Source organism: Dasypus novemcinctus, chromosome X (genome assembly GCF_030445035.2).
Source record: "Dasypus novemcinctus isolate mDasNov1 chromosome X, mDasNov1.1.hap2, whole genome shotgun sequence".
Lineage (NCBI taxonomy): Eukaryota > Metazoa > Chordata > Mammalia > Cingulata > Dasypodidae > Dasypus > Dasypus novemcinctus.
The window spans coordinates 152,652,394-152,680,363 of record NC_080704.1 but is presented as its reverse complement, the minus strand read 5'-3'; the positions used below and the strand labels follow the sequence as shown (position 1 = coordinate 152,680,363).

The 27,970-nt window shown below is 39.4% G+C and overlaps 1 protein-coding gene across 1 annotated transcript in view; it reads left to right on the top strand.

Moving 5' to 3' along the window:
- The window catches only part of GPC3 (glypican 3), a 514,875-nt gene that overhangs the window by 257,452 nt on the left and 229,453 nt on the right, over nucleotides 1–27,970 (top strand). The window contains exon 3 of the mRNA XM_058292375.2: nucleotides 62–756. Coding sequence (XP_058148358.1) covers nucleotides 62–756 — 695 coding nt within the window. The remainder of the gene's footprint in view (nucleotides 1–61; nucleotides 757–27,970) is intronic.

Below are 27,970 nucleotides of genomic sequence, written 5' to 3'. Positions count from 1 at the left end.
CAGTTACACCTGGATCTTCATGCTTTAATTTGTGAGCATTTCTCTATCTCTTATTTTACAGAGGCCTTTGAAATCGTTGTTCGACATGCCAAGAACTACACCAATGCCATGTTCAAGAACAACTACCCGAGCCTGACCCCTCAAGCTTTTGAATTTGTGGGCGAATTTTTCACTGACGTGTCTCTCTACATCCTGGGTTCTGATATCAACGTGGATGACATGGTCAATGAATTGTTTGACAGCCTGTTTCCAGTCATCTATACCCAGCTTATGAATCCAGGCCTGCCTGAGTCGGCCTTAGATATCAATGAGTGCCTCCGAGGGGCAAGGCGTGACCTGAAAGTATTTGGGAATTTCCCCAAGCTTATTATGACCCAGGTTTCCAAGTCTCTGCAAGTCACTCGCATCTTCCTTCAGGCCCTGAATCTTGGAATTGAAGTGATCAATACAACCGATCACCTGAAGTTCAGTAAGGACTGTGGCCGAATGCTCACGAGAATGTGGTATTGCTCCTACTGCCAGGGACTGATGATGGTTAAGCCTTGTGGTGGCTACTGCAATGTGGTCATGCAAGGCTGTATGGCTGGTGTGGTGGAGATCGACAAGTACTGGAGAGAATACATATTGTCTCTCGAAGAACTGGTGAATGGCATGTACAGAATCTATGACATGGAGAACGTACTGCTTGGTCTCTTCTCAACGATCCACGATTCCATCCAGTATGTCCAGAAGAATGGGGGAAAGCTGACCACCACTGTGAGTACTAGCCTAAGGTTTGCAGAGGAATTGGGTTCTGTTGGGGTGGGGCATCAAGGTGCTGATCAGAGCAGTGAGAAGAAAATGTGAGTGTAGCCGGGGATTGACAGAGGGATGGAATGGCCATCCAGAGCTAGGCAGTGTGTTACAAGCATCAATTATGGAGTTATAAAGTCTGGCTTTGAATTTTAGCCCCACAGGCTTCCTTGCTATGGGACCTTGAGTGGATCATTTTATCTTTATGAGTCTCATTTCTCTCATTTATAAAATAGAGCTCAAAAGAATACCTTCCTCACAGGGAATAATGAATGTAAAAGCACTTAGCTTGTGTCCAGCACATGGTAAGTCTTCAATAAATGTTAGCTTTTATCACCATTCTTGTCAGTTATCATATTCCTCATGATAACCCATTGGAGAAGGAGATATTATCTCCATTTTGTAAAGGAGGAAACTGAAAAACTGAAGCTCAGTGAAATTGTAACTTGCCTGAGGTCACCAAGCTATAGCTAGTGGAGGAGCCATGATTAAAAAATTGATCACATCTCCTTACTTTGGTTATGACCAAGTTTTCTGTTCCTTATTTTACCCTTCTACTCATCTTAATCATGCATACTGCACTAACATTTGGCGTATTGACTTTAAATCCAGAAGACCCATCTAGAACCCACTGACTAAACTTACAGAAGAATATGAATGAGGGCAAAACATCCATGTTTCCCAAATGGTTGTTTTTGCATCCTTGATCACTCAGGCTTAGCCTGAGAGGATTTATGATGGGGGAAGAACCATTCTGTAAATGAGGCAGCAGTTTGCTTGGTTTCAGTCAAGCATTGTGAGTCACAATGTATCTGCCAAACCAGGGTGCCCTCACTCAAAACAACAGGTGGTACCCACTTCTCAATGTAGGGCAGAGCATACAGCCAAAAGCTAATGGCCAGATCCAAAATGAGAACCGATTCCTGAATTTTGCCAGCTTTGTAGGAGGAGCAGGATCTACACTAGCATAAGACACTTCCATTTTTGAGCTCCTACTAGATTTACTGGGAAGTTTACAGAACAGTTTCTCACAGTGCCCCATTTTACACAGGAGGAAAGGAATCTCCTTGAGCAGGATCTCAAAGCTTGTAAAGTGCAGGAGCTGGGATTCAACCCAAGCGTCACTTACTTCCTTCACTTGTGCCCTTATGTTCAGTACATTGCAACTGCTGTGTTCTCTGAGCCACGGCTTACCCAAATGTGGAGGGCAGGTTGGGTCAACTTAGCCTTGTCTTTAGACTCTGGAAGTACGAAATGATAGAGATAATCGGCTTTGTTGGTGAATTAAACTGGAATGGAGGCCAGAAACGATGCAACCCTCGGCATGGCTACTTATAGAGCTGCTCTAATTGCTCCATTCACAATGTTAGGCATTTAAAACCCATTTGCTGAGAAAATCTTTTATAGTAAAATGAACTGAAATGTCCGATCTAACGATGGTGCTCTTCAGTGGCTAATTATTCCCTTGACTGCATTATAATTCGAGACCAGATTCTTGGCCCTATTGCAAAAGTAAATCTCACAGAAGTAGAGAAATGAAAAGTAAGTGCATTCATATGTTCATTCAGTTAATATTGATTGAGGGCTTCCTATGTGTCAGGTGCAAAGCACAGGTGCCAAGGATATAGAAGTGTTTTCAGCAGGAGGCAAAATAAGGAGACAGTGTGGGAGTGTTGAAAGGTTGCCTCTGATATTGGCCATCTGACAACAATGTAACTGATCTTGAAAACACGAATCCTCCTCTAGTGATCTTAACTACAAAAAAAAAAAGAGTTGGGGAGCCGATCTGAGATTAAGGGCGCACACTGTTGTCATCAGGTGCTTGAAATGAAGGTGCACTTAGTAAACATTTAATATGCATCTGCTGTGCACATGGCACTTTGCTAGGTGCTGGGCATTCAACACTACCCAAGACACACAGTTCTTAAGTCTTGTAAAGGTCACGGTCTAGTTGGCAGACAGACATGTAACTGAATAAATTCTACCAGAGTGAACATTTCATTATCGTGTCAATGGTGGAAGGGCCCTGAGTAAGTAGCTAGTCCAATCCCATTGTTTTATAAATGGAGAAATGTGGTCCAGGGAGGCTTGCCCAAAGTTATGTAATTAATGGAAGATCCGAAAGCAGAATCCAAGGTCTTCTGCTGCTGTAATCTACTGTTCTTTCCACCCTACCATTATGTTTTCCATTAAGCCCTTCCAGAATTTCACTCTAAAAGTTCTGTTAGGATTTTTGGAAAGACATAGTGAACTTAAATGGGGATGGCTCTTTCAGGGTGCTAAACTGCCCATGTGTGTGCGCATGCATGTATGTGTGTATGGGGAGTCAACTTCATGTTATTATCATTCAGGAAGGCAGGCCTTGGCTGTCAAGAGGTGCTCAGTGATGTAGTCCCTTTCTGTTTGGGCCATTAAGGGCCTGATTGCTCCCAGCTCTCAGCTGCTTATGAGAGCGTGCAGTTTCCCTTCCCCAGGGAGTGCCTGAACTAGACCAGAAAGCATATGTAAACTCTGCCTTGTTCCTGTTTTATGATCACCAACTCAAAGTAATCTGTACCAAATGGAAGGAGTAGTGGTGGGGGGGAGAGGGGGGCGGGGCGCGTGGGTCATGGGCCAGTTGTGATCCAGCCCCTACTCTGTACAGGCAAGAAAGGGGCTGGGCCATTGATAGGGAGAGGGAAAGTGATGATTGGGTACACGGCAGAACTCTCTTCACGAATAAGCCCACAGAATGCCCCAAAGTAAAATCTGTTTTCAAACTAAAGCCTTAATGAAATTTTGCTGTAGCACCCTCCCCTTTCTGTTGTGATAAAACAGAGAAACCCTGCCAGTCAAGTCCTGCTTGAGGTTGAGCTGAGGCAAGAGCTCGATTTAAAACAACTGTCTTCTCGAGCTTTGTTGGGACAGCTGTTTTGCTTGCTGTAAGCAGTAACTAATAGGCCAGCAATACAGGCCCAATTATTTTGGTGGCCACCACCCACCCCAGATTATGAAGGTCATTTTAGTCTTCTAAGTGAACAGTTGTATAAGGTAAATTTTTACAAGTATTGTTTGTTAGTGCCCTAGGGTATTTTTCCATTGTGATCGGTCTTCTTTAGACCACCAAGTGAAGGCACGTGGCCGAATATTGAGGCGTAGCTGCTGGCAGCACCCCTACAGGTGGTAAGCTTCTAGTTCCCAAACTTGGCTCATCACCACAATCACCTGGGGAACTTCTTAGATTCCTGGAGATTCTGATACCATAGATTTGTGGAGAAGTGGGAGAATTTGCCATTCAAAAAGTGCCCCAGAGTTGACTCAACTAGATTTGGGAATAAATCCAACCCTCTTGTGTGGAAGATAAAGAAAATAAGGGTCAGAAGATGAAAGTGAACGGCCTAGGTTACACAATTAGTGGCAAAGCTAGGACATTGGATTCTTCATCTAAAAACTGGGAGTAGTGTATGGGGATTAAATGAAATGATTGGTTTAAAGTTCTTGCAGAGCACCAGGCACATGGCAGGTACTTGCAGCTTCCCAGTTAAATGCTCTTCCCTCTACATTGTTTTAAGTGCCAGATGGACAATGGGCTTTTATTTATTCGTTTATTTCTCTCCCTCCCTCCATTGTCTGTGTGCATTCACTGTGTGTTCTTCTGTGTCTGCTTGTATTCTCATTAGGCTGCTCCGGGAACAGCTCCTGGGACCTTCCGGAGTAGGAGAGAGGTGATTACTCTCTTGTGCCACCTCAACTCCCTGGTCTTCTGTGTCTCTTGTTATCTCTCCCCTGTATCTCTTTTTTGTTGCGTCATCTTCCTGCATCAGGTCTCCGCATGGACCAGCACTCCTGTGCAGGGTGGCACACCGCTCAGGCCAGCACTTTGCACAGGCCAGCACTCCGCGTGGGCCAGCTCACCACTCGTGCCAGCTTACCTTCACCAGGAGGTGCAGGGTATTGAACCCTGGGCTTCCAACATGCTAGACAGGAGCCCAATTGCTTGAGCCACATCCACTTCTCTGGACTGTGAGTTTTGCTTAAACTTATTTTTAAGTGCCCAGACCATTTACTGTCATTTTAGTCCAAAGGAAGTGAATAAAATAGCAAGGGTGTGTGTGTGTGTGTGTGTGTGTGTGTGTGTGTGTGTGTGTGTGTGTGTGTTGAGAGAGAGAGAATTTATACTTAAAGGTCCAGCAAAGTATTCATGACAGGGTTGTAAATAGATCCACTTTGACTTTTCATCTACATTTGTGAATTATGATAAATACCTTTGCCCCAAGTGATTATTGAGTAGATCATTAATAGTGTTTGGATGAAAATATGGTTAACTTTATCAGTATATTATTGAATTCTGTATCTTATACCTTGAAGCAAATGTAAATGTGCAGTTTTCAATACATATGTATTCAGCATTGTTGTTACAACCAAATTATTGAATACCCCAAGTGTCTTTTTTTAAAAAATGCAAGTATTTTTATCATGAAAGCTATTTCTATTGCCATTGACATGTCCCTATGTACAGACTGTATGTATAGCCACTGTGCATTTTGTGTACAATTCAACCATTATTCAATGCATAATAATCAGCCTCTTGAACTTTTATGTCTCTCGCAGAAATTTTCCCAGAATTTCCTATGGTTTGGTTTACTGTCTTCACCCCCTAAGTAATTGCTCACATATCTCTACTTGGCTCTTTGCACTTTTGTTTTTCCACTTGTATTCACAGACTTGATTGATTAACCTCAGCATTTCTCCGTGTTAGGGCTTCCTCTCCCACCATCTCATTACCTTGGCTTGTTATATGCTTCACGGAAGGTTGTGCAAAATTGCAACCTTCTCTACCACTGCTGGTGCTCCCTTTCTTTCCTGATTGTGATGTTCCATTTGGCACTCTCTGAAATTGGACTCATTTCGGGAATCATTTAATGAGCATGTAATTCTGGAAGCACTGTGATAGACACTGGCAGTCGTGGGGAATGGTTGCAAGGTGACCGTTGCTGCCCCCAGGGATAACTTAGCTAGTAGGTGGCAGTGCTAGGATTTAGTGATGGATCTTCCTGACTCCACAGCTCATGCTTTTAACCACTGCTGTATATTGTTCCCTCAAATAGCCTCTTCTCTTTTAACCAGCATGCTTATTCCCAAAATTACAGACTAAGCCAGAGTTTATTATATTATTTTATATCCTGGATCACACCCTATTCTTTATCCAGCTACACAGTTTTTTTTAATTCATTTTCCCTCCTTGGAGACTTTTGCTCTAGTATTTCCTGCAGCCCCCTTAAAGATTTATTTTATTTATTTATTTCAACCCCCCTCCTAGTTATTTGCACTCACTGTCTGCTCTCTGTGTCTGTTTGTTGTGTGCTCATTGTCTTTTTAGGAGGTACCAGGAACCAAATCCCGGACTTCCCTTATTAGAGGGAGGCACCCAGTGGCTTGAGACATCTCCACTCCTGCAGGTTGTGTCTCTCATTGTGTTTCCTTATTACATCATTTCATTATGTCATCTTATTGCAAGCCAGTCAGTCACATTGACTCGCTCTTGCTCGCTTTCTTTAGGAGGCACTGGGAACCAAACCTGGAACCTCCTGTGTGCTAGGTGGGTGCCCAACTGCTTGAGCCACAGCTGCTTCCCCCAATTCCCTTTTGATCCCATTCTGTGGTACTATAAGACATGAGATTTTTAGTCTTCTTCACACTTAAAAGCATAGAGTAATTTTTAGAGGAAGAGGACGTGTTTGTGTAGGTAATGAAAGAAACAGTCACATATTTAAATGGCTTTTCCCAGAATCTTTGTGTACAGTGCCAGTGTTGAAGAATCCTTATCTTCTTCTTGCAGTCTTTGGAATCTGCCATTGGACTAACAGATAGTTTGTAATGCATTTGCCTTTGATACTGGACATTAGCAATACATCTAGATCTCCATTATGGGGTTTCTTTAGTAGTGACATTGCCTACTGAGAACATAGCATACTCTGGTATCCAGTACATTCATTTCCTTTGCCAGAATTTCTGAAAATATCTCCAGTCAAGTCAGTAGTTATTGGTATGTGCTGAGAAGCTCTGGGGAAGATTCTCTGTTGATCCTCCTTAATAATTCACTCTATCAAAGTCTTACATTTTGCTGTCTGTGTGAGTGACTGTAACTCATCAGAATTTCCAAGATGAGCTCTACCTTCCTCTCTGCTTTTGAAGGCTGAAGTTATTTCTCAGGTGTCAAAATGTCAATGTTTTTCTCCTCATGCTATCACTTTGGACTTTCATTTTCAGCCTCAGATAGAGGCTAAAAATGTCTGAATTCATACACGCTGTTTTCAGTACCAAGTGATTTGAAAGTTCTAAAAACAAGTAAATAGCTCACTTCTGAATTAGTGTGTGCAGATCAGCATCTAGAAGTGAGATAGGCAACCTTTTTACATGAAGTCCATTTCTAGAAAGGCAAAAATATTTTCAGTTTGCTACCCATTTTTTGGTTCACAATAAAAATAGTTTTATTGAGCTCCATGGGGAAACTATATAGTCTTTAAATATAGATTACCTATTTACTGAAGAGACGAATGCAAATGAAAAAAAAATGGTACATCTTTTTAACCGCTAAATGTAAACGTCAGTGTAAGTTTCAAACAGTGGTCACACAGAGATAGATTTAAATGTTTTATCTTGAAATTATAGATAATATGGGTTATATTAGGAAGTTAGGTGGACTTTTCACAAATCTAGAATTTCTTGCCTTGACCTTGGCAAGGAGTGGCAGCAAGGCTAACATTTGGTTATATGTTCTGAATCTTTAGAAAGAAGTTTTACCCCTCTTTCTGTGGTCTGTGAATTGACGTGGCAGGAATATAGCCTCAAGATCTTGGCAAGATCTGAGATTTTTACCGTACATGCAAACTAACAACTTCGCCTGCCACAGTTTCATGGATACTGTCCGGTTTGTTTCTCACAGCAAAAGCCATGGTCAGAAAACCAGCATTTGTACCACTTCCCTGAGTCCCAGTTCCCACAGACCAATGCAAAGAGGGCCAGGTGACACCTGCACACACAGTGAATTGTATTAAAGGAGAGGAAGCCTGAGCTTAGGAACTCTAATATTTTATAATAGGCAGCAAACATGCCTACCCTTTTCTCTGAAGGGAAACACTATCTCTGTTTTCCAAAGCTGTTTACCATACAAAAATCCTTTGAAAAATACTATGGAACAAAGGCAGTCTGTGCCTCTGTTTGCAAGACATGCAGAGGCACAAGATTCATGGAGAGTTGTCTCCTAATGCATGGCTGCTTTCCAAGAACTCTACAGCTATATGTTTTTGGAGCATCAGACAAGAAAATCAGAAGTTAATAGAAGACACTTAGCTCAACCCTGAATGGTTGGCCAAAACATAGAGCTACATGCCACCTACTGGAGGGTGATGGGAGGCATATCCAAAGATTGAGGGCGGTCATAGTTTTCATCAGAGAATATTTTAGGAGGTATGAGAGAAGCACCTGAATGTTTACTTAGGAGTAAATTCTGCTGTGAAGGGTGTCCAGCTACTACTCTATTCTCCTCTCTTTCAGTCTCCAAACTATGTTTCCCTTTTGCTTTTCAGGCTATCAAGTTGGGAGTTTTGTCTTGCTCAGTGACTGGTTAAATGATGTTTTTCTTTTTTTTTTTACACTTCTTCAGCAGAACAGCGAGCAGATGCTTATCCATGCTTGCTGGGAGTGACCTAGAGGACTGATTTTTCTTGAATATATGCAGAAAGCTTAGCAAGTCAAGGATATTTGCCCAGCTGGGCAGAAGTCCAGAAAGATTTCCCCATATCCTGATATTCTGAGAAGGTATGTGATTCTAGGATGACTGTGAGGGAGAACAAAATGCCTTTTTGGTGTTGGGCATCCAGAAAATCAGAGTATAGTCAGGCAGAAAAGCCCCAGGATACTTGTTCTCTTCGTTGTCAAAGCTGAATTGCCTCAGAAAACATGGAGTTGTAAACATAGCGTGATTCCTTTCTTCCTATGTGGAAAAAGCTTACACTTGGCATTTGTAGGGCTCCATCATAGATTCACTATAGTGCCACAGGTTACCATGGTTGACTAACCTCTTATGCATGGGTATTTTGCTACCTTGCTCATGTCTCTAGCAGAAAATATGTTTTACTTAGACTGTTTCTCAAAATGACCAATCCCTCCAAACTTAAAAAATGAAAAGAAAATTTGGAATGTTACAGACTAGATTTTTTTTATTGACTTTGTAATAATATTACATTAAAAATATATATATGTGCTTCAGAGGTAATCACCGGACATTGTAAATCCTCACAGGGCCTACATGATGGAATAGAGGAGAGTATGGGCCATGATGTGAACCAATGTATATGAGGTGCAGAGGTGCCCAAAGATGTACTTACCAAATCCAATGGATGTGTCATGATGATGGGAACGAGTGTTGTTGGGGGGGGGGGAGAGGGGGGGGTGGGGGGGTGGGGTTGAATGGGACCTCACATATATATTTTTAATGTAATATTATTACAAAGTCAATAAAAAATTAAAAAATTAAAAAAAAATATATATATATGTGAGGTCCCATTCAACCCCACCCCCCCACCCCCCCCCTCTCCCCCCCCAACAACACTCGTTCCCATCATCATGACACATCCATTGGATTTGGTAAGTACATCTTTGGGCACCTCTGCACCTCATAGACAATGGTCCACATCATGGCCCATACTCTCCTCCATTCCATCCAGTGGGCCCTGTGAGGATCCACGATGTCCGGTGATCACCCCCGAGGCGCCATCCAGGGCAGCTCCACGTCCCAAATACGCCCCCACCTCTCATCTCTTCCTGCCCTTCCCCATACCCATCGTCCACCATGTCCACTTTTCCCAATCCAATGCCACCTCTTCTATGTGGACATTGGATTGGTTGTTACAGACTAGATTTTAAGTGAACTTAGATTGTAGTATACAGTTGTTTCCTCAAGGGAGGGGGTGGATTTACTATCTGTTGTAATAAGGAACTGCACAAAAGACCAAAATGAAGGAATGCTGGACAAATTTTCGGTATGCCGATTACTTTATAAGATAAAGTACATCATCATTAGCTGCAATTATGATTTTCTGAGTGCCAGGTACTGTATTCGGGTTTTTTTTGTTGTTTTTAAAGATTTATTTATTATTTATTTCTCTCCCCTTCCCCCACCCCGCCCCCCAGTTGTCTGCTCTCTGCGTCCATTTACTGCGTGTTCCTTTGTGACCGCTTCTATCCTTATCAGCAGCAACGGGAATCTGTGTTTCTTTTTATTGTGTCATTTTGCTGTGTCAGCTCTCCATGTGTGCGGTGCCATTCTTGGGCAGGCTGCAGTTTCTTTCGCGCTGGGAGGCTCTCCTTACAGGGTGCACTCCTTGTGCATGGGGCTCCCCTATGCGGAAGACACCCCTGCGTGGCACGGCACTCCTTGCGTGCATCAGCACTGCGCATGGGCCAGCTCCACATAGGTCAAGGAGGCCCGGGGTTTGAACCACAGACCTCCCATGTGGTAGGCGGATGCCCTATCCATTGGGCCAAATCTGCTTCCCTGTATTCGGTTTTAATGTTTACCATTCTGTTCCTTTTGATGGATAATATTAATGGGGATAAAACAAAAACCCTTGTTTTGGTGAAAATACAGTTATAACAGCTTGAAATTCTGTTATGAATTCCAAAAACTAAAAGACTGTGCTTTTCAGCTAATTCATTCTTGTGCATGTAGGGTCCTTTTGAGTGGACTACTTTAGTGAGGTATGACACAGGTTGGGTTTCCACCCTCTTGCTGGGCCTTATATAAATGGAGACATAGAGGAAGAGACAGACAAAGGAAGCCACCATTTTTTATCTTGTCATGTAAGAGAAAGGAGAAAGTAGAGAGAGGACTCCAGATTTGGCCACAATGACAGAAAGGCAGAGAAATCCCTAGAGGCTGAGAGAGGTCCCAGAGGCTGGAATCAGCAGAGCACAGAGGCATGTAAAGAGGCCCCTTATGGGCTGGGTTCAAGAAGCAGCTCAAGGCTGAGAAGAAAAGCCCTGCCATATGCCTGATCCCACATGGCAGGACACCAGGATCATCGGTAGCTTACCCTGGTGAGAAAGCATCTGTGAAGATTCCTTGATTTGGACATTTCACAGCTTTGAAAGTATAAGATTTTCCCTAATAAAATTCCCATTTTAAAAGTCAACTCAATTCTAGTATTTTTATATCAGCAGCCCTGTGGTCAACTAAGACAACAGACCTTTGTAAAGTCCTGTTAAAATGTCCTTTTAGGAAGTTTATAATTGAGCAAGGCTGCTTTCATATTTCATACAAGGGGTAGGGTAGATGCTGCCTCCTTATTACCCAATTCAAATTGCTTCTGAAAAATATTCAGAAAGTGAATTAATTGTTCCTGTTTTCATCCCACTCAAAATGCCTAAATCAAATAAAGTAGGAAAGAGTCATATTTAGGTGCTGTCTATTATTGTTTACTGACTGAGAGTCTAAACCTTTCTGATTTTTGTAGATAATTAATTTTGTTCCTAAATGTAGGAAAGAGTGATTGTAATCAATATGTTTGTACTTTCCGACACTAAAAGAGCCCATCAAAGACATGCAGTACAAATAAACCTCATAAAATATGCAGCTGAAGCACTGCTTGACGTTAATGTGCTTTTTATCAACAAAAAATTTATATATATATGATTTTTAAAAGTCTTTCTCAGTATTCTTACGTAGTTCTTGGATGATCTTTGCATTTTTTAAAACTCACGCATATGCTGTGAATTATTTTTATCATTAATGCTCATGAACTAGAGCTTATGAGGACTTTGATTTGGCATAAAAATCAACTTGTCAAAGTATACATGTTTCTAAGTTCTGGGTATATGTTTCTCTTATACCTACAGAGAATTATAAGCGATCAGATCTAAGATACAGTACTTGTTCATGGATGAAACCAAAGAGTATAATGTTTGTGAAGGAATATCTCTGAATTCTTTTAGAAGGCTTTTGCCCAGCTTCCCACCCCCCCACCTGTGGATACTTTCTACTCTGAACTAATTTCTGCTTCTGATAGTTCTGTAATGTATTCTCTCATCTAAGAAATAAAATCACTTCACTTAGCAAATTATACATTGTCATAAAACCTTCAAAAGGAATACCAAGGGGACGTCATCAGATAGTGAAGTATAAGATTCCCTGAGAAAAGCCTTCTCAGAGAGTCAATGAATATAAGGACAAATTGCACTTCGAACTCTGTAAGATGGGAGAGACTTGAGGAAGCCCCCAAAATTGCTTAGTCAAAGACAGAGAAAAATATCAGGGCAAGAATCAGATGACTTAAGAGCAGATAAAATATGACCAGTTAAACTCAGGCTATTCTAAATGTCCAGAATAAGTTGTACCAAGCTTCAAAAAGCATAAACACAAAGCCAATTAACAAGGAAACAAAGGGAATAAATTGACTTTGAGAGTGAAATCATCAAGATAATTAGGTGCTGAGACATCAAGAATAAAATTACAAGCTATCCTAAGACACAGAAAGATACAGCTATTCAAGAGAATAAATTAAAAATTTAGAGTAGACACAATTTGGAACAACTAATCAAAGAAGTCGAACAAATATCCTAAATAAATGCAAGGAGTTGAAGATAAATATGAATAAAAAGATAAAGGAATTTAAGAAGACAATGTGTGAACATAAGGAATAATTTGAAAGTATAGAAAGAAACAACAAATTATGGTAAAGAAAGGCAGAGTAGTAGAGATTAGAAATACGTTGTATTTATTAGAGCAGATTTAAACAGGCAAAAGAAAGAATCACAGAACTAGAAGACAGGACAATTGAAAACATACAGTCAGAAGAACATAGAAAGAATGGAATAAAGTGAGCAGTATTTCAGGGATTTAAATGACAGTATGTAGCACAGAAACATGCATCCTGGGTGTCTCAGAATAAAAAGAGAGGGGAAAAGGGGCAGAAAGAGGTGATTCCTGGAGGACGATGATGGGGTAGGAAGGCAGAGCTCAACTGTCTTACCAAAAAAATGCAGAGGGAAGCAGATTTGGCTCAACTGATAGAGTGTCTGCCTACCACACGGGAGGTCCAGGGTTCAAACCGAGGGCATCCTGACCCATGTGGTGAGCTGGCCCACACACACTGCTGATGTGCACAAGGAGTGCCATGCCATGCAGGGGTGTCCCCCGCATAGGGGAGCCTCATATGCAAGGAATGTGCCCCCCACAAGGAGAGCCACCCTGAGTGGAAAAAAAAGCAGAGCCTGCCCAGGAGTGGCACTGCACACACACAGAGCTGACACAGCCAGATGACGCAACAAGAATGCAAGAGGACACAGAAGAACACACAGTGAATGGACAGAAAGCAGACAACAGAGGGGGAGGAAAGGGAGAGAAATAAATTAAAAAATAAATAAATCTTAAAAAAAATAATGGAGAAAGGGCCAAAAAGTGTCTGAGGGAAAGCAGATGAAGAGAGTGCTGCACAACCCTCAGGAGGATGAGGGACAAAGACAAAGAACCTGAAATGAAAAAATGTGCATACTCGACCCCCACAGTGCCTGGAAAGGTTCCAAAACTGCATCCCCACCCCCCTGAAATATGTTCAGCCTGGATAAAACCCCTGGCACACTGCAACCGACTGAAGGGAAAACAGATATGTTCCTCCCTGGGAAGAGTAAAGGTTCACTGGAGGGAGAAGAGTGGTTACTCTTCATGAATTTAGCTAGCAGGGACCACCTTGAACCTCAGCTCTGGCCAAACCAGAAACACAGGCAAGGTTGAAAGAAATACCTCTGTTGAAAGGTTTGCCAATGAGCACCATCTGCTGGCCGGACAGGAATCTGCGTGGAGAAAAACTGATTTTAGGACTCTCAGTCCCAACTCCCGGGCGATAATCTACACCCCATTAGTGAGTCCCTGGCCCGATTTTGATAACTTATACTGGACCATTTTAAAGACTCAAACTCAACCAAAAATTATAGAAGAGCTATGAAAAAAAAAATCTGGCACTAAGCAAGAAAGAGAAATTGACCATCAGAATAAATTCACCAACATATTTACATGTCTAGATATCAGCAAAAAATTATAAGCCATACTTGAAAAACAGGAAAAGAATGCCCAGCCAAAGGAACAAAGCAAATATCTTGATGAGATACAAGATATGAGACAACTAATCAATGATAATCACAAAAAATTCCTAAATCCATTCAAAGAATTCAAGGAAAATATGACTATAGAGATAAAGAATATTAAGAAGACACTGGGAAAAAAAGACACTGAGTGAGCACAAAATCAATTTGAAATCTTGCAAAGAAATTTAAAAGAGTTTATGGGAATATGATACAATAGATGATATTAAAAATACATTAGAGGCACATTAAAGCAGATTTGAATTGCCCAAAGTCAGAATTAGTGATTTCGAAGAAAGAACATCTGAACTGGAAAAGACCAGAGAGCAGAAAGAGAAAAGAATGGAAGAAATGGAATTGGGCCTTAGGGAATTGAATGACAGTAGGAAACAAACAAACATACACATTATCAGTATCCTAGAAGGATAAGAGAATTGAAAAAGGGACATAAAGAATATTTGAAAAATAATGACTGAAAACGTTCCCAACCCTTATGAAAGACATAAATTTCAATATACAAGGACAGCTCACCCCTAAGGGAATATATCCAAATAGACCTACTCTGAGACATCTACTATTCAGAATGACTAATATCAGAGATAAAGAGAGAATTCTGAAAACAACAAGAGAAAAGCAAAGCATCACAAACAAGGATGGCTCAATAAGATTAAGTGCTGGCCTCTCATCAGAAATCATGGAGGTGAGGAGAAAGTGTTATGTATTTAAGATATTGAAAGAGGAAAAATTACCAGCAAATAATTCTGTATCCAGCAAAACTGTACTTCAAAAATGAGGGTAAGTTCAAAGCCTTCACAGACAAACAAAAACTGAGACAGTATGTTACCAAAAGACCAGGATTACAAGAGATACTAAAGGGAGAACAGCACCCTGAAAGGAAAAAATAAGGGTGAGAGACTTGGAGGAGAGTGTTAAAATGAAGATTTTTAGGAAATGTAAATTAAAGGGTAAAAAGTCAGATGATAGTAAGATATGACAATGGAAAGCCGAATGTTAAAATTAGCAAAATAAGTAATGCCTTTATAGTAATAACATTAAATGTTAATGGCTTGAACTCCCCAAAAAAAAGACATAGACTGGTAGAATGAATAAAAAAATATGAAACACCTATATGCTGTCTACAAGGGACTCCCCTCAGAAATAAGGACACAATCAAGTTGGAAAAGTATATACCATTCAAATAATGATCCAAAAAATCTGAACTAGTGGCACTAATAGTGGACAAAGTAGATTTGAAATGCAAAAGTGATATGAGATGAATAAAGTCATTATATATTAATAAAAGTGGCAATTCACCAAATTCTTAGTAACACAAAATTGACATTCTAGAACAAACAGGAGACCTCAACAGACCTCAACAAGTAAGATTGAGTTAGTCATCAAAAATCTCCCAACAAACGGTAGCCATGGTGGCTGCTGGATGTGGGGAACGGGAGGAAGAGATGAGATGTGGAGGCGTTTTCGGGACGTGGAGTTGTCCTGGATAGTGCTTCACGGACAATTACGGGACATTATAGATCCCCCCAGGGCCCACTGGATGGAACATGAGAGAGTCTGGGCTATGATGTGGACCATTGACTATGGGGTGCAGTGATGCTCAGAGATGAACTTACCAGGTGCAATGGATGTGTCATGATGATGGGAGAGAGTGTTGCTGTGGGGGGAGTGGGGGATGGGGGCGGTGGGGTTGAATGGGACCTCATATTTTTCATAAGGTAATTAAAATAAATAAATAATTAAAAAAAAAATCTCCCAACAAAGAAAAGCCCAGGACAAGATAGCTTCACAGGGGAATTCTACCAATCATTCCAAGAAGAATTAATACCCATTCTGCTCAGACTTTTCCAAAAACTTGAAGAGGTGGGAACAGTACCTAACACATTCCGGGAGGCCAACATCTCTTTAATACCAAAGCCAGATCAAGATATTATATGAAAAGAACATTACAGACCAATTTTCTTTTGTATCTTTATAGATATAAAGATCTTCAACAAAAATGCCTTGAAATAAATTCCAATACCTATTTCATTTACCTTATTTTTAAATATTCTTGATGAGCTTAGTCTTCAAAGATAATTTAAAAGACATATGATGGGGATCACATGTGGCTCAAGCGGTTGAGCACCTGTTTCCTACATAAGAGTTCCTGGGTTTGGTCCTCGATGCCTCCTGAAAACAAGAACAAACAAACAAAAAACAACTCAGGGGAGCCAATATGGTTCAGTGGTAGAGCGCCGTCTTCCACATAGGAGGTCCCAGGTTCAATCTCTGGCCCCTGTACCTCAAAAAATATATATATGTGCGTGCGTGTGTGTGTGTGTATCTATCTATCTATCAGTCTGTCTGTCTATCTATCTATCTATATCTGCCTTTTTTCTCCTTTTCAGATCAGAAATCCAAAGAATGATGAAATACTAAGCTCTATGAATTTCTTATTTTGTGTTAGACCCTGGGGTGATCTCTTTCCAAATATGAAAGAGTTCTCTGGTAACTGAGTTTCTGATTTGCTCAACTGCCCCATTCCAATGAAAAAATTCCCAGTGCAGAAAAAAATGGGTTTCTTGACTGTTGCAACCTTCTAGCAGTTTTTTTCTGAACACTTTAAATCACCTTGGAACTGTCTCTTCACAAGTTTTCTAGACATAAAGTACAAAAGAGCAGGAAACTAAAATTGGTGTCTTTACTCTGATTAAAACTGAAGCCATAATTGTGATAAATTGGCATAATCAAACTTGACAGACAGATGCTATAGAATCCATGTTAAATTTCCTACTAGTATGAAAAGGATTCTAATAAGCCTCAGATCACAGAGGGTGAACGATTACACAGTGGTGGAAACATTTTCCTCACACATCTGTGTTTATCAAGTTTTAAAGTATATTTCCTCCCCTACCATTTCTTCTAAATCTGTTAAACATTGATCAAAAAAATTAATGAATGGTTCAAAGTGCTTTGCTGTGAAAAGCGCCATTTAGAATAGTCTCGGCTCTGGTTATCATTGACCAAAGTCTCTACAAGATACCAGGAGTAATAAATTACAGTAAACATTCATCTTCAATAGCACCATAGAGATTCCTTAAGAGCAAAGCTTTCAACGTGGAAAACTGAGGCAACACCCTGCATGGGTCAGTGTCGTGTTGCAAAGAGCAGAGCAATTAAAAGGCTTCATGATGTGGTAGAAAAAACATGGTCTTCGAAAGTTAGGACATGACTCTCTGCTCAGCCACTCTTTAGCTTGCTGACTGGGGCATGTTGTATATAATCTCCCTACTATGTAGTAGCTTCTTCTATAAAATGGGAATAAAAATGCCAACATCAGAACTATTATGAAAATTAGCAACAATGGCTAGCACATAGTAGCAGTGCCAAATCTGTCTTATAACTGTATCTGTTTCTTCTAATGTAAGGCAAAGTAGGTGTTTCTTCCTGGTCCTTCCCTCACATGGGTGCCCTCATCTTTGGGGTCTTCTCATTACCAGCAGCATCGCTGATCTATATTTCCTGAGCTCCCATGTCCAACTCCCTTTGCCAAAAGCTGGCAACACAAACATCAGGAACCTGGTTGAAGACACTGAACAGTTTGGGTTGGAGAAGAATTTATGGGTTCTTTTCCTTGTGTTAGGATAGCACTTTCAAGTGACACTGCATGTCCTGGTGAACTACACTTCCCTTAAGGCTTTGTAGTTCCTTCTGGTTTTGTATTCAGATCTCTGTGTCTTTAAACACGTTTATTCAGTCTGCGTGACTCCAGGCCTCTGCTTCCACCTCCCCAATCCCCAGTCAATGCCACTAATGACAAGACGGGGCTGCCTCCGAGACCAATCATGTTCCCTAGACTTCTAGGTAGATAGATTTCCTCGGCCACACAGCCCAAGTTGAACATACACGTTCTCTAGCTGTTGACAGTGGTCTTCACAGAAGACTCATGAATAAAGGTTAGTGTGATATATCTGGATTCCCATTGTGGACTGTTAGCATTCATCTTCTCTTGCTTGGGTTTAATGCTGAAATCCTCAGGGGTAGAGGGAGGACTCAAGCTGTGTTTATAGCTTCTGCGTTTTGGAGTGTGCATTGTGTAGTATAATGCTAAATTGCTTTTGCTGGGTACCACTGTTAAATGATGATTAAATTTAAGTTGTTATAAAAATGAATAGAGGTCTGTTAAATATCTTTAGGATCATTTAATGATATCCTTGTATATTAGATATAATCTTTTATTAGATCCCTAATTTTCTGATCTGTTCTTGTCCATCCTGCCTTTTCAGAGTCTTTTTCCTCTTGATGATGAATGGCAACTACCTTTCTTATTGGGATTTGGGCTATCATTCTTTTCCTTCTGCTGGTGAGAAAGGGACAAGGCAATAGAGCACAGGAGTGCAGGAAGTCTTAAGGGAGTAAAAGGAAAATGCAAAGTGAATAGGATCGTTTTGAAAATGATTTTCCAGGTTCAAGGCCTCTGCAGCATTTACTTTATATAATCACTGCTCTGTTTATGATAGCATAGTATAGATAAGTAAAAAATTGTAGACTTAGATAAATACAGTAAGAATACAATAAGTCTCAAATATGGGCTTGATTGCCTTTTTCTTAGCTTAAGCATCGGTTTTAGTATACGAGACAATCATCTTCCCCATCCCTTGTACACAGTGTTTTACATTGAGTAAATGTTTAATTTTCCTCTTAAATCATGTGAAAGGAATGTGGAGTTGATCCTTTGGATAGTAATGAGCCATTGAGGATATAGAGAATAGGGATCTTCAAAAATCAGGTGTGTAAGAAAGAGTGCATCTATTTTTAGAAATCAATTTAATTTCAACTTCACGCTCTTGTTCCCATTGGGATAGTGGTAAATTCCACCTAATTAACTTTTTTAATAACATACTTACTGAGATATAATTCACATAGAATATGATTCTCTAATTCAACTATATAAAGTATATAATTCCATGATTTTTTGTGTATTTACACAACCATTACTAAAATCACTATTAGAACATTTTCACCACCTCAGAAAGAAACTCTGTACCAATTAGCAGTCTCTCCCCATTCTTCCCACCCTCCATGACTGGAAACCAATAATCTACTTTCTGTTTCTCCGAATTTGCCATTTCTGGGCAATTTATATAAATGGAATCATACAATATGTAGCCTTTTGTGTCCAGCTTCTTTAGCTTAGCATAAGGTTTTCAAGGTTCATGCATGTTGTAACAAGTATCAGAACTTCATTTCTTTTTATGGCTGAATAATATTCCATTGCATGGCTCTACCATATTTTGTTTATTCAGTCATCCATTAATAGATGTTTGGGTTCTTTCCACCTTTTGGCTATTATGAATTATGCTGCTATGAACATTTGTGCACAAATCTTTTAGTTGCCATAGGTTTTCATTTCTCTTAGAAATATACCTAGGAGTGTAATTCTTAGGTCATATGGATATTCTGTGTTTATCGTTTTGAGGAACTGCCAAATTGTTTTCTAGAGTGGCTATACCATTTTACATACTGACCAGAAATGTATGACGGTTCCATATATCTGTCATTTTCATTATAATGACCCTAGAAGGTATGACGTGATTTCTCATTGGGGTTTTAGTTTGCATTTCTATGATAACTAATGATGTTGAACATGTTTTCATGCATTTTGGTCACTTCTTCGGTGAAATGTCCATTCAAAACTTTTTCCTCTATAAAATTGACTTGTTTACTAGAGAGAAGAACATCGAATAGGAGGTGTCTATGGTAACTGAAGCATAAAGAGATTGAGAAGTGATGAGGTTTGTTTGGTTCATTTTGATTTTTAAGTATTATTATTATTGGAATAATGAAAATGCTCTAAAAATGATTGAAGTGATGAATGCACACCTATGTGATTATACCCAATTCCATTGATTATACACTTTGGTTGGATTTATGCTCTATTAATATGTACCAATAAAATTGATTTGTAAATTTTTTTTAAAAAAATTGAATTATTTAAGGAAGTAGATGTCACTCAACTCCCGCCTACCACATGGGAGGTCCCAGGTTCAGATTCCAGTGCCCCCTAAAAGATGATGAGCAGATGATGCCCCCGCTGCAATGAGCAGATACCACAATCCAGCAGACCCCACAGCCTACAGGGTGCAGATGTGGCTCAGGCCGTTGGGCACTCGCCTCTCATGTAGGAGGTCCCAGGTTTGGTTCCTGTTGCCTCCTGGAGAAGGCGAGTGAACAACAAGCAGACAGATAAGAGAACCATCTGGGGAGAGGGTAGATAAATAAAGAAAAATAAAGTAAATAAATACATCTTTTTAAAAATACTGAGTTATTTGACTTTTTGCTCCCATTCTGCGGATTGTCTTTTCACTTTCCTGATTGTGTCCTTTGAAGCACATTTAAAAAATTTTTGTTGAAATCCAATATATGTGTTTTGTAGTGTCATAGCTAAAATCCGTTGCCTAATACAAGGTCAAAAAGATCAACACATGATTTCTTCTAAGAATTTCTTGGATTTAGTTCTTACTTAAATTTCTGTGATCCATTTTGAGTTAAGTTGTATATACGGTGTGAGTCTGGAGTCCAGCTTCATTCTTTCGCATATGGAAAGACAGTTGTGCCAGCTCCATTTGTGGCAAAGACTATTCTTTTCCCATTGAATTGTCCTGGCATCCTTGTCTAAACTCTGATGATGGTAAATATGAGTGTTTATTTCTGGAAACTCACGTCTACTCCATTGATCTGTATGTCTATCCCTCTGTCAATTCCACACTGTTAGATTTTTACAGGTTTGTGTAGTCGGTTTGTACAGTGGGAAGTGTGAGTCCTACAACTTTATTCTTCTTTTTCAAGATTGTTTTGGATCTTCATGGCACCTTGTCATTCCATAAATGGAATCAGCTTGTCGATTTCTGTAAAGAAGTCAAATGAGATTTTGATAGGGATTGTACAGAATCTGTAGATCATTTGGGGGAATATTGCCTTCTTAACAATATTACGTCTTCTAATCAGTGAACATGGGTGATCTTTACTTTTTTGAGGTCTTCTTTGATTTCTTTCAAATGATGTTTTGTGATTTTTGGTGTACAAGTTTCACACTTCTTTTGTAAAATTTATTAAGTAGCTTTTTGATGATATTATAAATGGAATTGATTTCTTATTTCCTTTTCTGATTTTCCATCACTAAAATATACAGATTCAATTTTGTTTTGTATACTGATCTTGTAAACTGGAATTTTCCTGTACTCGATTATTTGTTTTAATGTTGATTTTTTGGTGTGGATTCTTTGGGATTTTCTATATACAAGATCCTGTCACCTGCAAATAGAGATTGTTTTATTTTTACCTTTCCAGTCTGGATGCTATTTATTTCTTTTTTGTTCTTCATTGCCCCAGCTAGAACCTGCAGTAAAATTTTGAATAGAATTGGTGAGATAGATTTCCCTTTTACTTCCTATTTGGGGAAAACTTCCAGTTTTTCTATCTATTGAGTATTTTATCTTTGTTTTAAATTTTTTATTAGAGAAGTTCGCGGTTTACAAAAACAGAATTCCCATATACACCCCCACTCATGTAGAAAAACATGCCCAACTTTTTCTTTTGTTAAAATCTTGAATTAATGTGAAACTTTAGTTACAATTGATGAAACAATATTATTATAATTATTACCGATAGTCCATAGATACATTAGGGTTCAATGTTTATGTTGTACACTCCTATGATTTTTTACAAAATTTTCATTCTAGTGACATATATACAACCTGAAACTTGCCCTGTTAACTACAATTAAATATATAATTCAGTGGTATTAATTACATTCACAATGTTGTGCTACCATCACCCTCATCCATTACCAAAAGTTTTCCATCACCTCAGATAGAATCTCTGCACCAATTAAGCATTAACTTAATAACTGGATTATGACTATGACGTTGCTTATTCTAATTATTTCATATCATTGATATCATAAAATATTTGTCATTTTGTATCTGACTTATTTCACTTACCTGATGTCTTCAAGGTTCATCCATGTTATTCTATGTATCAGAACTTCATTGCTTTTCTTGGCTGAATAATATTCCATTGCATGTTGTATTAGTCAGCCAACAGGGTGCTGATGTGAAGTACCAGAATTCTGTTTGATATCATAAAGGATATTTATTTGGGGTAGAAGTTTACAGTCATAAGGCCCCAAAGAGTCCAACACAAAGTTACTTCCTCACCAAAAGTCTGTTGCCACGTTTTGAAACAAGATGGCAAGTGATGTCTGCAAGGGTTCAGCCTTCCTTCTTCCCTGTTAAGGCTCCATGGGTCCAACTTCTTCTGATCTCAACTGTAGGCTTGCATATGGTTTCTCTCTCTTCTTAGGACTCTTCTTAAGGCTCGTTTCTTTCTGGGCTCAGCTGCTTTGGTCTCTCCACAAGGTCAGCTGTAGACTATCAGGTTCATCACTCTTCCCAGGTGGGATCTATGGAGCACTCTCTTCCTTTATATCTGCTTCTGTGTATTTTATTTCCCTGTGACAGTCTGTTTTATTCCTAACGGGGCTGAGACTCAATGCTGAATCACACTCTAATTTTGTGGTTGGATCAGAACCCTAATCTTAACATAATTTAATCAGACATTTCAGTTGAATCTAATACAATCAAAGGGTTATCATGCCAGAGGAAGTGATCCATTTACAAACATAAGCTATATTTTTATGTGAAATTAATAAAAATATCAAACTGCTACATATGTATATACCGACAATTGATTTATGTTTATTCATTCATTGGATTGATAGAGAATTGAGTGACTACAGTCTTTTGGCAATTGAGAATAATGCTACTGTGAACATTGGTGTGCAAATATCAGTTCATGTCACTGCTTTTAATACTTTTGGGTATATATATCTAGTAGTGGGATTGCCTGGTCTTATCATAATTCTGCACATAATTTTCTGAGAAACTGCTATGGTGATTCACACTGGTTGAACCGTTTAACAGTACTACCAAAAATGAGTGAGTATTCTTCCCTCTTTACATCCTCTCCAAAACTTGTAATTTTCCTGTATTTAAAGAGCAATTCTAGTGGGTGTGAAATGGTATCTCATTGTGGTATTGATTTTAATTTCTCTAATGGCTAATGATACTGAGCATCTTTCCATATGGTTATTGGCCATTTTTTGATCATCTTTGTAAAAATATCTATTCAAGCCTTTTGCCCATATTTTAATTGGGTTGTTTGTTGTTGTTGTTGTTTTTTTTTGGTAGTATTAATAATTTAGATTTTCTTTATATATTCTGTATATTAAGCAATTCTTGGATATCTGGTATCCAAATATCATGCAGTGTGAAATGCTATCTCACTGATGTCCTGATTTGCATTTCCCTAATGGCTAGTGATATTGAGCATTGTTTCATGTGCTTTCTGGCCATATGTATTTCCTCTTCAGAGAAATGTCTATTTACCTCTTATGCCCGTTTTTAAATTGGATTTCTTGCTCTTTTATTGTTGAGTTGTATGATCTATTCATATAGATTGGAAGCCAAGCCTTTATTGGATATGTGGTTTCCAAATATTTTCTTCCTTTGAATGGGCTGCCTTTTCACCATCTTGCCAAAGTCCTTTGAATCACAAAAATGTTTAAGTTTGAGAAGGTCCCATTTATCCATGTTTTCTTTCTTTGCTTGTGTTTCCAGTGTAAGGTTCAAGAATCTATCACCTACGACCTGGTCTTGAAAGTGTTTTCCTACATTTTCTTCTTTGAACTTTTTTTTAATTTTTAAAAAATTTTTAAATTCATTTTTTAAAAATATTACATTCAAGAAATATGAGGTTCCATTCAACCCCACCGCCCCCACCCCACCACTCCCCCCACAGCAACACTCTCCCCCATCATCATGACACATCCATTGCATTTGGTAAGTATATCTCTGGGCATCGCTACACCTCATGGTCAATGGTCCACATCATAGCCCATACTCTCCCATGTTCCATCCAGTGGGCCCTGGGAGGATCTACAATGTCCGGTAATTGTCCCTGCAGCACCACCCAGGACAACTCCAAGTCCCGAAAACTCCTCCACATCTCATCTCTTCCTTCCATTCCCCGCACCCAGCAGCCACCATGGCCACTTTTCCTATCTTCTTTGAACTTTATGTTTTTGGCCTTTATATATAAGACTTTGATCCATTTTGAGTTAATTTCTGTGTGATGTGTGAGATAGGGATCCTCTTTCTTTATTATGGATATCCACTTCTCCTAGCACCATTTGTTGAATAGACTGTTCTGCCCCAGTTGGGTGGGTTTGACAGGCTTGTCAAAAATCACTTGAGCAGAGATGTGAAGGTTTGTTTCTATACCATCATTTCAGTTCCAGTAGTTTATGTGTCTATCTTTATGCCAGTACCATGCTGATTTTACCAATGCAGCTAGGTAATATAATTTAAAGTGTGGAAGTGGGAGTCCTCCAACTTTGCTTTTCTTTTTTAAAAATGTTTCTGTTTATTCAGGGCTTTTTACACTTTCAAATGAATTTGATAATTGCATTTTCCATTTGTTTAATCCTGCTGGAATTTTTATCAGGATTGCATTAAATATGTTTATCAATTTGGGTAGAATTGACATCTTAATGATATTTAGTCTTCCAGTCCATGAGCATGGAATGTTCTTCCAATTATTTTGTGTCCTTTTATGTTTTTTGTTATTATTGTATTTTAGTGTTTTGAATACAAGTTCTTTATGTTCTCGGTGAAGTTTTTCCTAAATATTTGATTCTTGTAGTTAGTGTTGCAAATGAAATTTTTTTTCTGACTTCCTCCTCAGATTGCACATTTCTATTAAGAGTATCTAGAATCATCACTGTTTTTTGCATATTGATCTAGTATCCTGACACTGTACTGAAATAGTTTATTAGCTCTAGCAGATTTGTTGTAGATTTCTCAGGACTTTCTTGATATAGGATCCTACCATTTGTGAATAATGGAAATTTTACTTTTTCCTTTCCAATTTGGATGCCTTTTACTTCTTATTCTTACCTGATTGGTCTATCTAGAAACTCTAGCACTATATTGAACAACAGTGTTAACAGTGGGCGTCCTTGTCTTGTTCCTTATCTCAGTGGCAAAGCTTTCAGTCTTTCGCTACTAAGTACAATATTAGCTGTGCAGTTTTTATGCATGGTCTTTATCATGTTGAGAAAGGTTCCTTCAAATTCCAATATTTTGTAGTATTTTTTATCATGCAAGGATGCTGTATTTTGTCAAATGTCTTTTCTGCATCAATACATGAGATTTTCTTGTGTTCAATCACTGTTGCATGCCTGGTATAAAACCCAATTAATCATGAAGAATAATTATTGTGTTGTTGGATTTGATTAGCAAGTATTTTGTTGAGGATTTTTGCATTTATTTTCATTAGGAAAATGTGTCTGTAATTTTCTTTTTTTCATAATTCTACCATTTTTTATCCCCCCCCCCATGGCTTTTTGCATGCTGTCTACTCTCTGTGCCCATTCGCTGTGTGTTCTTCTGTGTCTGTATTTTATTTATTATTTATTTCCCCTCCCCCCCTCACGACTTGCTTGCTGTCTGCTCTCCATGTCCATCACTGTGCTCTTCTGCATTTTTTGCTTATCTCCCTTTTTGTTGCGTCACCATGCTGAGTCAGCTCTCTTCGGCTCTTGCAGGCCAGGCGGCACTCCATGGCAGCTGTGGCCTGGGCGGCTCTCCACAGCATGCGGGCAAACCTGCCTTTACAAGGAGGCCCCAGGACACAAACCCAGTGCCTCCCATATGGTAGACGGGAACCCAACTGATTGAGCTACAGCTGCTTCCCAATACTACCATTTGTAATGCAGCATTTTCTTTATCTGGTCCTCACTCAGGTCCTGGAACTCTTAACTTGTTTTCTAGAATTCTGAGGAAAACAGCTTCCCAGTTTTTGCTAGTTCTTCAAAATTCTGTGGGGAATGGTACCCTAGAGAATCTTGTACTGCCTTCTTGGTCTATCATAAGTTGAATTGTTGGTTTTTGATAGATTCCATTTTTCAGGTTGAGGAATTTCTCTTGTATTCCTAGTTTGTTGATTTATTTATTATCAAAGTATCTTACATTTTATCAAATGTCTTGTCTATATTTATTGAAATGTTCATGTATATTTGTTTTTTATTCTATTGATATTGTATGTTATGTTGATCGATTACGTGACATTAAATTAACCACCATTGCATTCCTGGAATTTATCTTTCGTGATTATGGTCTGTGGTTCTTTTTCTTTTCTGTTGAAGTAGGCTTTCTAGTTTGAAGTTGTATATTTTTGTGTCTGTTTTGACAAGAGAAATTTGCTTACCATTGGGTCTTTTCTTTTCTTTTCCTGTGATGTCTTTATCTGGTTTTGGTACCAGGAAATTACTGGCCTTATAGTTTGAGTTCATCAGTGTTCCTTCCTCTTCTAGTTTTTGGGAGAGTTCGTGAAGGAGTGATATTAATTCTTTTAAATATATTTGGTAGAATTTGCTAGTGAAGCCATTTGACCTTTACCTTTTCTAGGTAGAATGTTTTTAAATTACTAATTTAATCTCTTTGATGTAAGTCTATTCAGACTTTCTGTTTAATTTTGTTTCAGTTTAGGTAAGTTTTTGTAATTTTAGTAAATTTTCTTACTTTGTGGTATAACATTGTTCACAGTATTATCTTTTTTATGAGCATTTATTTTTATTGTATTTTTTGAAGATACATAGATCACAAAAAATGTTACATTAAAAAATATGAGTGGACCTCTTGACATAAAGGTGCAATGGACACAACCAATCCAGTGTCCACATAGAAGAGGTGGCATTGGATTGGGAAAAGTGGACATAATGGACAAAGGGTATGGGGAAAGGCAGGAAGAGATGAGAGGTGGAGGCGTCTTCGGGACATGGAGCTGCCCTGGATGGTGCTTCAGAGGTAATCACCGGACATTGTAAATCCTCACAGGGCCTACATGATGGAATAGAGGAGAGTATGGGCCATGATGTGAACCAATGTATATGAGGTGCAGAGGTGCCCAAAGATGTACTTACCAAATCCAATGGATGTGTCATGATGATGGGAACGAGTGTTGTTGGGGGGGTGGAGAGGGGGGGTGGGGGGGTGGGGTTGAATGGGACCTCACATATATATTTTTAATGTAATATTATTACAAAGTCAATAAAAAATAAAAAAATTAAAAAAATATATATATGAGTGGAAAGCAGACTTGGCCCAGTGGTTAGGGTGTCCATCTACCACATGGGAGGTCCACGGTTCAAACCTGGGCCTCCTTGACCCGTGTGGAGCTGGCCCACGCACAGTGCTGATGAGCACAAGGAGTCCCATGCCACGCAGGGGTTTCCCCCGCATAGGGGAGCCCCACGCACAAGGAGTGCACCCCGTAAGGAGAGGCGTCCAGCGCGAAAGAAAGTGCAGCCTGCCTAAGAATGGCACTGCCCACATGGAGAGCTGACACAACAAGATGATGCAACAAAAAGAGATGCAGATTCCTGTGCCGCTGACACAAGTGGACAAAGAAGACGACGCAGCAAATAGACGCAGAGAGCAGACAACCGGGGTGGCGGGGCAGGGCGGGGGGAGGGGCAAGGAATAAATAAATAAATCTTAAAAAATATGTATATATAAGAGATTCCCACATACCCCACACCCCACCCCACCCACACTCCTCCCACATCTACAACCTCCTCCATCATTGCAGCACATCCTTTGCATTTGGTGAATACAGCTTGGAGCACTGCTGCACCACATGGATAATAGTTCACATTGTAATTTATGCTCTTCCCCAGTACATTCAGTGGTTTATAGCAGGATATATAATGTCCCGCATCTGTCCCTGCAATATCATTTAGGACAACTCCAAGTCCTGAAAATGCCCCCACATTACATCTCTTTTTTTTTTTTTGTTATACAATATATTTATTTATTTATTTTTTTATTGACTTTGTAATAATATTACATTAAAAATATATATATATGTGAGGTCCCATTCAACCCCACCCCCCCACCCCCCCCTCTCCCCCCCCAACAACACTCGTTCCCATCATCAT